General features: G+C 36.7%; 1 protein-coding gene across 1 annotated transcript; it reads left to right on the plus strand.

Moving 5' to 3' along the window:
- The first annotated feature begins 9,601 nt into the window (after window positions 1–9,601).
- LOC107797939 (ethylene-responsive transcription factor 1B-like) lies at window positions 9,602–10,581 on the plus strand. Its single transcript, NM_001325641.2, is given in 1 exon segment — window positions 9,602–10,581. A coding segment is annotated over 1 exon segment (726 nt). The 5' UTR covers window positions 9,602–9,673; the 3' UTR covers window positions 10,400–10,581.
- The last annotated feature ends 4,022 nt before the right edge of the window (window positions 10,582–14,603 follow it).

Genomic DNA, 14,603 nt, shown 5'->3' on the forward strand with positions numbered 1-14,603 from the left:
CAGTAATTGATGACTCTTTTGAACAATAATGAAAAAAAAAAAAAGTGTCCAACTTTTAAACATCAAATAACCTGAATGTCAACTATTAACTTGACCATTTTTTTCACAGTTTGCTTTCGTTTTTCTTATTTTAATCCTATGAGAGTATGAGGTTAACTTTATTCTCACTCTAGAACAAATTGAGAAGTAAATGGAATAACGGGAAAAAAATGCACCATTCAAAGAGGTTACTACAAGTCTTTGTTCTACTTTTCTAAGCAATTTGCATGGTTCATTATTTCTATTTAAAATTATTTAAAAATAATGATAGATAATTATTTATAAAATTAGAATTAGTGAATTAGTGGACTCGGTTATAGACTGCAAATTGGACTCCTCTTCTCATTTAATCAATAGATATTAGAAATACATTTTTTTATGGATGGTCGACAGTCGACGCGACACGACAATTGTAACTTATTTTTAACTATTCCTGTCAGTTTATTTTTGTCTTAATCTGATAATTGGGCTGTCACTATCAGAGTATCAGTGAACTAAAAGAGAAAGTAGATTTCCTCAATGCCCTCAACTCAAGTTCTAAATTTGGAAGGTGAAATTTTTATTTAATCTTCAAGTGGTGTCACGGGATACAACTTCGTCGATTTTGTAATGCAAGGAACAACATTGATATTTCACATACTTAAAACTGTTTACAATAAGCTCATGCAGACGCCGACAAAAAATACACAAAAATCAAAATGTTAAACTACTGGTCACCACCCTTAGGGCCTTCAACATCCTCGCCAACTTGGCCCTCAACAACATCGCCACTCGGACCATCTACACCCTCGCCATCGCCACTTTCGCCCTCAAGATATGCGGCATCATACCCGGCATTCTCCTCGAGCCGGTCTATACCCTCGTCCCCCTCATCATCACCGACCTCGGGCGTAGCGGGATCATACCCACAAGAGACTCGAGCTTCACAAGCCTTGAAACGAACATCTTTGAGGGCAGCCTGAGAAACAGATCCCCCCGCAATCAAATCTCGAAAGACATCTAACTGGGCCTCGGCATGGATCCACTCCTCGTACAACTCCCGAGGAACATTGGGAAAATCTGAAGTGCGGGAAGAGGACGGCTGTACCAGTAACTGGGCCTTCTCGGCCTCCATAGCAGCAACTCAGTCATAAAGGCCAAAAGTCTCTTTGTCCAACTCTCTGATCCTCTCGTGAAGTCGCTCTTCTTTAAGTATAGTTGTTGTTAAGTTATTTTCTTGCTTGGAGCGGAGAGTCCAAATAACCACTTCAAGAGACTCAGCTTTCCTCAAAGCCTCCGACCGAGCGGACTCCACCTTCTCTAGCTCCTCCGTCTTCTCAACGACCTCGCCGCTAAGAGCCTCTGCCCTGAATTGACACTCCTCAAGCTGGGCTCGTACCAAAACCACTTGAGCTTGGAGATCACTGCACTGGGCTTCAATCCCCTTGCTGAGCTCGAGCTCTTCCTCCTTGCTTATCAACGTCCCTTCCAAGATGCTGCACTTCCCACCATACGCACTAGTTCCTCGTCCCTCGCCTTTAAGTCATCCCTCAATTGGCGCACATCGTCGCTTTCCCGAAGCCGGCTCCGAAGCTTCTTGTACTTGTCGAGGACTCTGAAGTACTTGTCCTTTAACTTCACATAGATATCTGTACACCTATGCTCCCTACAAGCACTCTAAATCTCCAGGACGACTGCCTACAAAACAAACAAAAGAAGTTTTAGACTGTGAAAGAACAAAACCAAGGGAAAATAACTAACAGCGAATGTACTTACCCGAAGGGCGAGGCCAACAATGTTATTCGACAGGTCACTGTCATTCATATCCTTAAGGGTCGTACCCTCAACTTCAGAACTAAGAGGGACAATGGAGAGGGTAATCTTCTCGGTATCCACGAGAAGATTACGGTCCACCGAGATCGTAATAGTCCTTGAACCCCCCTCTAACCTCACTTCAAGCTGAGTAAGTCCCTCGTCGATCATCCTAAGCTCATCCACATTCATGTCGGAATCAGATCCAACATCCTCCTCAATAACAACCTTACTTCTATCTTCAGTCGAAGGAGGTACGTCTGCCGCAACCTCGGAAGATGAGGCCTCTTCGCGTCTTGGAAGAACAAGGCCGCCACTACTCACCACGCCTTCGACCGCATCTCCCGCAGGTCGTATATCCATATCCTCTAAACAAACGGCCTCATGACTAGCCTCAGGGCTCTTCCCGATATGCACTGTGGCCGTCTCCCGAAGGACAAAACCACAATCTCTTGCATCGGCGACAGTTGCCATGTCTCCCCCGACGTCCACGGCCCTCCTCTTACGAGGCATCAAATCTCCATTACTAAGGTAAAGGTTCATCCTCCTCATCTATAAGGGCATATAAAGGAGAAGCCAAGGTCTTCGCGGGCGAAGGCGGGATAGATTTGGACGCAGCAACAGGAGGGACCGGGACAAAAGCATGATCAGCCACAGTCGAAGAAGGGGTGGGAGCCGAGGATGTAGTAGCTTTCCTCTTTCCGCATGAGGGTGTGGGAGCTCTCGACCTCCTCGAAGAACCCCTTGCCGAAGCTATGAAAATACAAGAAACGAGAAAGGTCGGCAAAGGTAAACAAAAAAAGAGAGGGCTAATATACCGATGGTAGAAGGAACTTATCAGTCGAAGGGAGAGCAGGACCAAACTTCTTGAAGAAACCCGACTACTCACGAATCCCTACGATGTGAGGGAGGAGCCGACCAACCCAGTCAGAAATGTGAGCGACCGAAGGAGGAGGCGAGGTATTGGCTGCACAAGAAAAGGATAAGAGGTCAAAGCCCATGAGCAAGCACAGTAGAAAAATCAGATGCCTACAAACAAGGAAATTAAGTACTTACGAGCATAATTCCAAGCCTCGGGAAAACCATCGACATTGGCCACCACGTCCTCGGTTCTGACAAAGAAAAAGTTAAACCAGAATTGTCGGTTGGCTTTGTCTTCCATCTTCACCACCAAGCACTTGCCTCCTCGGTGGCAAAGATTCAATATCGTCCTCAATAAAAGCTAGGGGTGAGCAGATGTATAAAATGCGAAGTGTCAGTTCGACCCCGGCTAGCTCGGCAAATTTGGTAAGCATCCTTATAAGTTCATAAACGTACGACGTGAGATGAGCTGGGCAAATGACGTAATAACGACAAAATTCTTCGCCCAGTGGAAGGAAAGGGAGAGTGTAGCCGACTTGGAAGGGGTAGGCGTAGAAGGCGCAATACCCAGGACAGTGGACATGTACCATATCCCACTCAGCCAGGATTAATTCAATATGATTGGGAAGGCCAAACTTAGCCTTAAGCTCTTCCAGTTCTTTCACCGTCATCACTGACTGTAAGGCCCCAGGGTCAGCTTCAGGTAATTTGGTGAAATCAGATCTGGAATCAGGGCTGCGAGGAATTATCTCCTCCACTGTCGGGAAGGTTCCATCCTCAACGGCGGCAGGAACACTCTTCTTGTGAGGGGGAAACACCATTGCCAAAGGAACCGCATCAGCTCTCTCACCAAACTCAGAAGGCATGTTAGACATATTTGGATAAAGAAAGAGAGGTATCAAACGATGAAGAACTAAGAACAATACGAATCTCTGGAACTGAAAAGAGAGGCTCAAGGCAAGAAAAGAGCAAGAGAGTAATATAGGATTTCGAAACAACAGAAAACTTAAACCTCCAAATCGCATCCAAATACTTCTATTTATAAAGGTCTTGGCACCAGAACAAAAAACAGCTTATCATTACTGGCACCGGAACCGAAACAGCAGGTTCAATCAGGGGTCACACGCGAAACGAAGCAACACATCAGGAATATACATCATAATGACGTATGACGTCTCCCTAACTTGTGGACAATGTAATTCTAGCAAATCGCCCGGGAAAATTGAAGCATTTGAAATGAGTGGTCCACGCTGACAGTTCGTCATAACCACTACGACTGGCATAACTCGCTCGATTGTTTCGACCTAAAAGAACAAGATCCGCTCATCGAACCCGCCTGAAGCCGGCCTCAATAAGCAGAAAGACTAACTGTATGGGTCAAAATATCTCTTTAGATTATTCAAACCAAGGTAGTATTAAGTGAAGAGTTCCCAAGTCATCGTTTGTCGAAATGGTCCAAGGAGCAGCGAAGTATGTGGTCGAAGAATCAACGAGAGTCGTAGTCGAGGTGTCAATAAGGGCCGAGCCAAGGTCGAGCACAGTTGACAGAGTTGTAACGGGTAGTTTTCAAGATATGATATTAAAGAGAATATCCTGGTGAATATTGTCTGCACTTGTACTATTAGGATTTCTTAGGAACATGTTCCCTATAAATAGGGGGCATGTGATATTCATTCTTAAAGAGCACACTTTAACTTAAAGAATCAGATCTCACTTGCTAAGATACAAACATTACCTTTTCACTAAGATTCTTGCCTACACTTTTCCACCAGATTCGAGAATAACTCAAATATTCAAGGAATTGTCCATCATTCATCATTGTCAGAAAGAACATCCACTTATCTCATCCTTTCTTGGGTGACTCATTCATTCTATTTACTTACATGTCATTTATTGCTATTCATTATCATTGAATGCTACGTTATTGCTTATGATTTCTAGAATATTTATTGTATATCACTGTCATTGTCCGACCAGATCTACGTAGTATTTATTGCTTCTTTAAGAACTTCATCTAGGGATATTATTATTAGCTAAAATTAATTTTTATCCATATAAATTTAATTATTTGAGTCAAGATCTATATTTTTTGGTCAAACAATTTTAACGCACCAAATTTTAAAAACCTTCTCTTTTATCTTTAACGATTCGCCCAATCAAACTATCTAACATAAATATATTACACTAACATTAATTACACCCCACAATCAACCAAACTGCCCCTGAAATAATTCATGCAGCGAACAGAAAGTGCGACTTTTCTAGAAGCAAAGGATGAAGAGAGAGAAGACTTTATCCAAAATAATGGTCAATATATTCCGAGGCAAAGGAAAGCCCCTTTTTTTCTTTTAGAATACAATTTTTATGCGAACCCTCTATTGAATAACTATTACAGCATTGACTCACAAAAGTCTTTACAGATTCAATTTTTGTACTAGAAAAAGAACACAAAGAGAATTATAAAACAGCAACAAATAAAGAAGTAGAGAATTCTTGAATATTCTACTTTGAAAACTTTTACAACATTGAAATTTCTTTACGAAAGAACAGATAAAAATGAGTCAGTATAAATTTCAATTTGGAACGTGCCTTATATTTTTTGAAGGCACGTCCTTTATATCTTTATATTTGGTCAAGGAAGTGCAATATTACCTGCAAGTTAATATTTTTTGCTGCACTAATTAATACTTAACTCATTAACCTTCTCTACTTTTTAATGAGCTTATAGGCTGTGATGACCCAAAAGGTCATCTAATGATTTAGAACTTGAATCTGCGCTCTTAAGCCTTAAAAATCTCATTTTTTACCCATCTCGATTTGCGTGCGTAGTCCGGGCATGTTTCCGGAAAGCTTTTATATTGAAAATTGACGAAAATAAGAATTTATGCCTTAAAAGTTGATTTTAGTTGATTTCGGTCAATATTTTTGGTAAACGGGTCGGATCCGTGTTTTGACGGTCTCCGTGGGTCCATATCGAATTATGGGATCAAGGCGTATGCCCGGAATCGAATTCGGAGGTCCCTAACTCAAGCTATGAACTTTTGATGAAAATTAAAGTTTGAAAATTATTTATTTTTAAGAATTGATTGATATTTGACATTGTTAGTATCGGATCCGTATTTTGGTTCTGGAGCCCGTTACAGGTTCAATATGATATTAAGACATGTCTATGAAATTTGGTGAGAAACGAAGTTGATTTGACGTGATTCGGACCTTCGGTTGAGAAAATAGTAGCTTTAAAGCGTTCTTGAGAATTTCATTTGATTTAGTGATAAATTCGTAGTTCTAGGTGTTATTTTGGCGATTTGATCACGCGAGCAAGTTCGTATAATATTTTTAGACTTGTGTGCATGTTTGGTTTGGAGCCCCGAAGGCTCGGGTGAGTTTCGGATAGGCCACGGGATATTTTGGACTTTGAAAATCCGGTATTTTGCTGCACCAGGTGTTCTGGCATGTCCTTCTTCGCGTTCGCGAAGGTCCTCTCGCAAACGCGAAGAGTAAACTGATGAGGCAGGGATTTCTTCTTCGCGAACGCGAAGCGATGGGGACGTTACCCTTCGCGAACGCGACAAGCCTACCGCGAACGCGTAGTGTTAGGCATTGGGGAGGGGGAGTCAGTCGTTTCTTCATCGCGAACGCGAGCAATGCCTCGCGAACGCGAAGACCAGGGGGGAGTAACCATCGCGAATGCGAGCTGTGTCTCGTGAACGCGAGCTGTGTCTCACGAACGCGAAGGTTTGACAGTCAATACCCTTCGCGAACGTGACAGTGCTCTCGCGAACGCGATGAACACTGTCGCCCAGCACTTAACAGAATCCAAAAATGGAATTTTAGCCAAAAACTCATTTTTCTCAAAATCAAACGGTGAGAGGCGATTTTTCAAGAACTATTTCTTCCCCAAATTGTTGGTAAGTGATTCTAAACTATTTTTTTTCAATTACCCATTACATTTCTTGAATTTTCAACCTAAACTCTAGAGTTTTCATGGTAGAATTAAGGGTTAGGGTAGAAACTAGGAATTTCGGGAATTTGGGGATTTAGACCTCAATTTGAGGTCGGATTTCAAAACCAATTATATATTCGGGCTCGGGGATGAATGGGTAAGTGGATTTTGGTCCGAACCTCGGGATTTGACCAAGCGGGCCCGGGATCGATTTTTTGACTTTTTGAAGGAAAATTTGAAAAATTTAATTTATGCAATATAATTGATTCCTTTAGCAATATTTGATATTATTGAGTCATTTTTGAATAGATACGAGTGGTTTGGAGGTGAATTCCAAAGGAAAAATTGTGATTGAGAATTAAGTGGCCTTCAGAGCGAGGTAAGTGTTGTGTCTAACCCTGACTTGAGGGAATTAGGAACCTTAGATTACTTGCTAAGTGAAATCCATGTGAGCGGCGTATATGTGAGGTGACGAGTACTTATGCACCGCCAATTTACCTCTTTTTCATGTTTCTCTATTTTCCTTATATTGTCTCTTTCCTATGCCAAATTGCTACGTGTTATACTAGTGTTGTTCAATTTATCGTTCTTATCATGTTTACAGATTTTCTGGTGATAATTGAGTTTTTATTTCAAAGTTAAGATTGATATTATGGAACCAAATGTTGAAGTAAGGTTTGTACTTGTTAATCTATCTCCCTGTTGTTATTTATGCATTGCATTATGGTAAGGGAGAGTGTTAATGCACGGAGGGTGATGTCGTGCCATATTGTGAGTGGTAATGCACGAAGGGTGTTACCGTGCCATATTGTGAGTGTTAATGCACGAAGGGTGATGCTGTGCCATATTGTGAGTGTTAATGCACGAAGGGTGATGCCGTGCCATATTGTGAGTGTTAATGCACGAAGGGTGATGTCGTTCCATGATATGAGAGTTAATGCACGAAGGGTGATGCCGTGCATTTTTCCTTACTGTATTCACTATTCCTGTTAATTCATGGTATATTGACTGCTCCGGTGATCATTCTGTTATAGTTCTTTATCTCATATTCCCCTCAGTATATTCCCCTCCCGACATTTTCTGTTTAGTTCTTCATCTCTGTTATTTGTACATACACTGTTAAATTGTACAAGTTGATTTGTGATGCCTTGTCTTAGCCTCGTCACTAATTCGTCGAGGTTAGGCTCGACACTTACCAGTACATGGGGTCGGTTGTACTGATACTGCACTCTGCACTTTCTATGCAGATTTTGATACCGGCTCGGGTTGATTGAGATTTTGCTATTGGTCCGTTGTTCGGAGACTCAAGGTAGATCTGTCGGCGTTCACAGACTTTGAAGTCCTCATCTATCTTTCCTGTTCTACTGTTTATTTCATTCAGACAGTTGTATTCTTTCAGACTATTTCTTGTAGTAAATTCTAGAATGCTCGTGAATTGTGACTCCAGATCCGGGGTAGTAATTAATACAGTTTTATAATATTTCGTACTTATTATATTTCATCTTAGTTAATTATTATTATTTACTGAATGGAAATAAGAAATTGGTTTAACGATTTTCTAACGTTGGTTTGCCTAGCAAGTGAAATGTTAGGCGCCATCACGGTCCCGTCGGTGAGAAATTTGGGATCGTGACATAGGCTATAGCCTTAATGCATGTAGTAATAAATGTCAAAATCCTGATTTTATACTAGTTAAGTTCAACTATCCTTGGAAAACAAGTGTTTAGTTTCAAGTTAGTTAATAAGTGAGGAAAGATTTTTTATTTTTTTATTTGTGGCTCTGAACCTGTAGTCAATTTTGATCCTTATTATTCTTTTCAAGAATTCATGATTTTGTTAACATTGTCATTATCTCGTAAATCTCTTGAATTAAAGTTGAATTGTTAAAGCTAGATTTCGTTTCGTTTGCTGCATATAGCAAATTTCATAAGATTTATCATACATTAATTTATTTGACATGTATCAGAAAACTTTTCATTAACTAAATTTGGTATATCTATTTTGGTTAATTTGTTTTTGGTGGATAGAATATACTTTAGTCTGTTTCCCCTATTTCTTTTTCTTTTTCTTGCTCCTGTTTTCCTCACCCAAAATTTAATGAAAATAAGTGAGGTCAAAAGAACGTCTAGGTCTCTGACGTCATTCAGTACTTGTCTGACTTGGCCGCCTTGATTAATTTGACCCACGTGCGCTAATGGCCCATTGGCCCAATTTGCCACTAAATAATAATCAACAAAATAACATAAAATAAGCCCAAAACATCCTCCTTGGTCACTCTTCTTTCATTTTCCCCCTTTTGTCCTCTTTTCCCCCTTATTCCTTTTTTTCTTTTTCTTTTTGGATCCACCTACTAATTACATTTATTTACTATTACTCCCTCCATCCCAATTTATATAAAATATATTGGCATGAGGTTTAAGAAAAAAATAAATATTTTTATAACTTGTGATCTAAAATTAGTCGTACCTATTTGGATGGCTTCAAATCATCTCATTAAGGGTAAACGAGTTTTTTAAAGTTAAATTATTACTCCCTCTGTCTCAATTTATGTATCGTACTTTCTTTTTTAGTATGTCATAAAAAGAATAACATATTTTCTTATTTAGAAACAATTCAACTTTAAATTATGCGTTGATTTATAGTCACTCAAATATTTATTATTTATTTTAAACAACAAGTTTCAAATGTCTTTCTTTCTTTCTTAAACTCTGTGTCGAGTCAAATACCGCCAAATATATTGAGACAGAGGGAGTACATAATATGAAAAGTTATCATTTTTTTTGGTAACTAACCAAACAGGAAAAAAATCTCACATAATTTAGGACCCGATGGAGTATTATTATGATAATATATGAAATATTTTAACAAATTTTAATAGCCATTTAGATTTTCCTCGTGGGCCCCATCTAGCAATTTGGGTATATAAACAAGGCCAGCCCAAAGTTCTTGTCGTAGGTTGGAGCACAATTACTAGAAGCAGAGCATCCACAAAAACTTCCCCTCTTAGGAAACAGAGCATTTCTTTTATAGAAAAACAAAATGGATTCTTCTTCTTGTTCTTCTCATTTTTTCTACCCTATGAATTCTGATCTTTCTTCTGATTCTTCTTGGGAATGGTCCAATTTAAACTCAACTTCTCTTCCTTTTAACGTTAACGATTCCGAAGAGATGCTTCTTTTTGGTGTTCTTACTAACACAGCTCAAGAAACAACGTCGGAAACAGTTACCTCGTACCATGTTAAGGAAGAGGAAGTTAGTTCAAAATCTAAGGTTATAAAAGAAATTGAAGAAAAACCGGCCAAGGAGAAGTCGTTTCGAGGCGTTAGAAGGCGGCCGTGGGGGAAATTCGCGGCGGAGATAAGGGATTCTACTAGGAATGGTGTAAGAGTATGGTTAGGGACATTTGATAGTCCTGAGGCAGCTGCTTTAGCTTATGATCAAGCCGCTTTTTTAATGCGGGGTACATCAGCAATCTTGAATTTTCCTGTGGAAACAGTCCAAGAGTCGTTACGTGACATGAAATGTCACGTAGACGAGGAATGTTCCCCTGTGGTGGCGCTAAAAAAGCGCCACTCATTGAGGAAGAAGAGCTTGAGTTCCAAGAAAAGCAATAGTAGTAGTAATAGTAAAGTTGTGAGGGAAGTAAAAATGGAGAATGTAAATGTTGTAGTTTTTGAAGATTTGGGTCCTGATTACTTGGAACAACTTTTGAGTAGTAGTTCAAGTGATCATAGTAGTTGTAATGAAGCTTTTCTACCATGGTAAATCAAAGATTTACCCAACTTTGTATTTATTTATTTATTTATATTATTTTTGTTTATTTTCTTTTAGGGGCAGGGAAATAGGGGAATTCCATCTCTTTGTTCTTTAGTTGGAGATCACTTTCTAGTGTCTCTATTGTATAAATTTTGGTGATGGTGGTATTTAACTTAAGGATTTTAATGTGATATTGGTATTTGGCTGGTAACTTAATGGATAATGTTATTCTTCTAGGAGTCAAAAAATAACTTCACTACAAAGTATTTACAAGAAAGGTAATAATATAGTAAATTTATAAAAGACAATAAAGGAATTTGGGGCACATTATAAAATATTATTGATCTCATATAGGCATTACGCTTCTAGTTTTTCTTATGTACTTTGAAAAGAGTTGTCTAATGTGCATGTGTTAAAGTTTTTTTGTCACCTATTAATTAAGTGATCGATATAAAAGAACATATATACTGACAATACAAAGATAAACTCGTATAAAACGTGTCATATTTTGGATAGTGAAAATAGATTGAGTTTCTTGTGTATCACATTTTCAACATCTACATGTCTTTGCTACATGTCAATCCAAAGTGCAAACCTAAATTGAATTCGACATTTTTAAACTATTCCCACATAAAGAATTTGACTTTTGATTTCATTGAGTTAGAAGAAGAAATAAGAAAGTATGCAATAAGCATAGATTGGCAAATAAGAATTGGCAAGTGGGCATAACTTTAACATATGGAGTATAAAATACAATATCTAGAGTTTTAGAGCCTTCATTGAAGCTCCCTGTATCTTTTGCTCCGCATAAATGGTATACTATTTTGGTCCATTCTAAAATACTGTACAAAATAAAATAAAATAAAATAAACAAAGAAGATTTTTTGGGTCTTAGATGTTAGGTAGAACCAAAAGCTATACCAGCTACCATATCCTATTTTTTTTGTAAAAGGTATAGGTGATCTAAGAGGTCAAAATCGCACTTAGGTAGAAAGGTGAATAATCCAATCTAAGCACATAGGTAATCATTTTATTGTTTATCCTTTGTATTATTTTAAATAAATAATTAGGGGATTAGTTTTATAATTTACAGCAATACGGCCCTCATTCATGAATTTAATTTTTTCATGCTCTCCTCTTAAGCTTGCTCATTGGTTAAGAGAATGACATCTTCTTGAGCTTATTCCACATCAAATATATTTGTATTAGTAATGCAAGAAATTCATCGTTCATGTCTATTTCAGAAAAAAAAAAAATCAAATGCTAATATCACGAGTTTGAATAACCAAACATGAATTATTTTTTGTAATAAAATTATTACTACTAGAAATTTGGCCAAAACCTTCTGATATCGATTGATAATTGGCAAAAGCCGATCGAAAAGCAACTGATTCGTAATGGTCGAAAGTCGGTGAGCCAACCGACCGACTTCGGTTGGTGACAACCTATTGACTTCGGTCGGTGACAGCCTCCCGATTTTGGTTGGTCAATTGGATTCCATACCTTGGTTGGTCAATTAGATTCCATACCGACTCAAAAGAAAAAGGATGGCAGAAATGCACCATCTGGGAAACGAACTGGGTCTATACTAAAGCAGGATACTATTCTACCATTAGACCATTGATGCCTTTTGATTTAAAACGTTCTTTTATTTTATTTGTACTTTTTAATCACATTTTTGTGCGAAAATAACCAACCAATTTCTGTCAGTTTTGTTAAAAAAAGAATTATCGATCGATTTTGGTTGGTCAATTAAATTCCATACCGACTCAAAAGAAAAAGGATGGCCGAAATGCACCATCTGGGAAACGAACTGCGTCTATACTAAAGCAGGATACTATTCTACCACTAGACCATTGAAGCCTTTTGATTCAAGACTTTCTTTTATTTTATTTATACTTCTTAATCGTATTTTTTGCGCGAAAATAACAAACCGATTTCGACCAGTTTTGTGAAAAAAAGAACTACCGATCGATATTGGTTGGTTTTTTTTAAATTGACCCGAGATAATCGGTCGATTTCAGTCGATTTTTTGAATATTAATTCTAATTTATTTTAAATGGTAAACCGATAGAAGTTGATCGGTTTCTTGAAAAATAAATTTTTCGGGACGCAAAAATAATTTTTTGCATTTTGGCGCAAAACAAAAATGACCGAATTCTGTTGAGTTAGTAAAAAAATTGAAAAAGAAATATTTTCAAAAATCTTACCGACTTCGGTCAATTTTTGGTCAGTGTTTTGACCGACCGACGTTGATCAATCGGTCGCGCACGATTTTGACCGAATTTTTAGTAGTGTATATTGAACATGAATTCAATCATAAATAATGATTATTAAAATTTGTTAAATTTATCATTTAATTTGTGTAATTTTTTTTTGCTAAATGACTTAAATTTCTAGATATTTAAGTCATTTAAAAATATTTCCTTTTTTTTTTCTTTAAATAGATATATGGAGTTACTTCTAGAACAATCTTGGAAGAGTAGCACTCCACGTAGGGGTTGGAGTTGCAATTTGCAAGTTGATAGAATCATCAAAGACTTTATTAAATTTATCACGTGATTATATACAGTGATTTATAAAGTTCAAAGAACAAAAAGGAGAAAAAGAAGAAAATCATATTCTTCGTCCAAATTTAAATTCAAATTCAAAGTTCCCATTCTGTCACCATCCTTAAAGTTAATTATTATAAATAAAACCGAAAAAGGGCAAGTCACATACAGTTTTTATCCTATTTCCTATGGACATCAACATATTAAAATAATCGTATCCAAAAAGGGGTTAACTGAACTTAGTCACATTGTTTTGGGACACCAAGACCTTTCTACTAACACTATAAGGATTTAGTACCGAGTATAATTATTGTTGACTAACTAATATTTCTCCTTTATCTTTTGTAGCATGCATTATAGTATTAATGAATAACGATAAAATACTGCGATAACATGACATTGGAATATCCAAATATTACAACATGGTACTGAAATATCCAATTATATTATGTTTTGGGGTGAAGTGCAGAACCCCTTAATCTTATCCTGAATTAGTTTGTATTAGTAATATAATTTGAGTGCTAATCTTTTGGTTGCAAACAGTCACTCGGAGAAAAATATGTATTTCCTCTTGCCACAAATATTTGCTTGAACTAAAACTACTTATTCATTACTTGGGCCGTTATTGGGCCTAGTGTATGCTACCTTTAGGGCAAAATATAAGGGTCACAGGATAATATACACGGTATGCCCATTGAAAATGCTAGTTAACTCCATATACCTTTGAAATATTTATTTTACCTTGTATACCTATTTTATAAAAGTTTATTACTTTTTAAACTTTTAATCTCATTATATGCTATTAAATAAACCTCACCTTTTATGGAACTAAATTATCTCTCACTCCAACTTAATAAATCCCTTAAAATACTCCATCATCCCACGTTTTAAGGATTTGAAATTATACATATTCACCAAAAAGTCAACCCCAGTAATTTCTCTATGAAGTACTCCATAATCTTTTTCTTCTTTTTCATCTACGTAATCAAAAGAAAAACAAAATAACGTGACAATGTTCAAATTAGGGATATAATATATAAACTAAAATAAAATATTAGAATATGCTATTCAAACCAATATACCACAATATCCTAATAAAAAATATATTATTCAAATCAAACACCAATGATATTCCAATTTGGAATACAATATTCAAATAAAACATAACACAATATTCTAATTTGGAATACAATATTCAAATCAAACATACCACAATTTTCTAATTTGGAATAAAGTATTCAAACTAGATTTTTCAATTAAAACAATTATAGAATATTTGGTTTGTATATTGTATTCCAAATTAAATTTTTTTTTGAGTATTGTATTCCAAATTAGAATATTATTGTATGTTCTGTTTGAATATTGTATTCCAAATTAGAATATTATAGTATTTGAATAATGTATTACAAATTATAATATTATGGTATATTTAGTTTGAATAATATATTCGAAATTAGAATACTGTGATATGCTTGGTTTAGATAGTATACTTGTCATTAGAATATTGTAATATATTCGATTTGAATTGTATTTAAATTAGAATATTATGGTATGTTCAAAATATATGGGAAGATTTGAAAGTATAGAGTATACAATATCAAAAATGAAGTTCTGATAGAAAATATGAATATGGTTTAATTAAGGGAGATGTGAATCTCAAA

This window comes from Nicotiana tabacum, chromosome 14, assembly GCF_000715075.1.
Source record: "Nicotiana tabacum cultivar K326 chromosome 14, ASM71507v2, whole genome shotgun sequence".
In the NCBI taxonomy this organism is placed as follows: Eukaryota; Viridiplantae; Streptophyta; class Magnoliopsida; order Solanales; family Solanaceae; genus Nicotiana; species Nicotiana tabacum.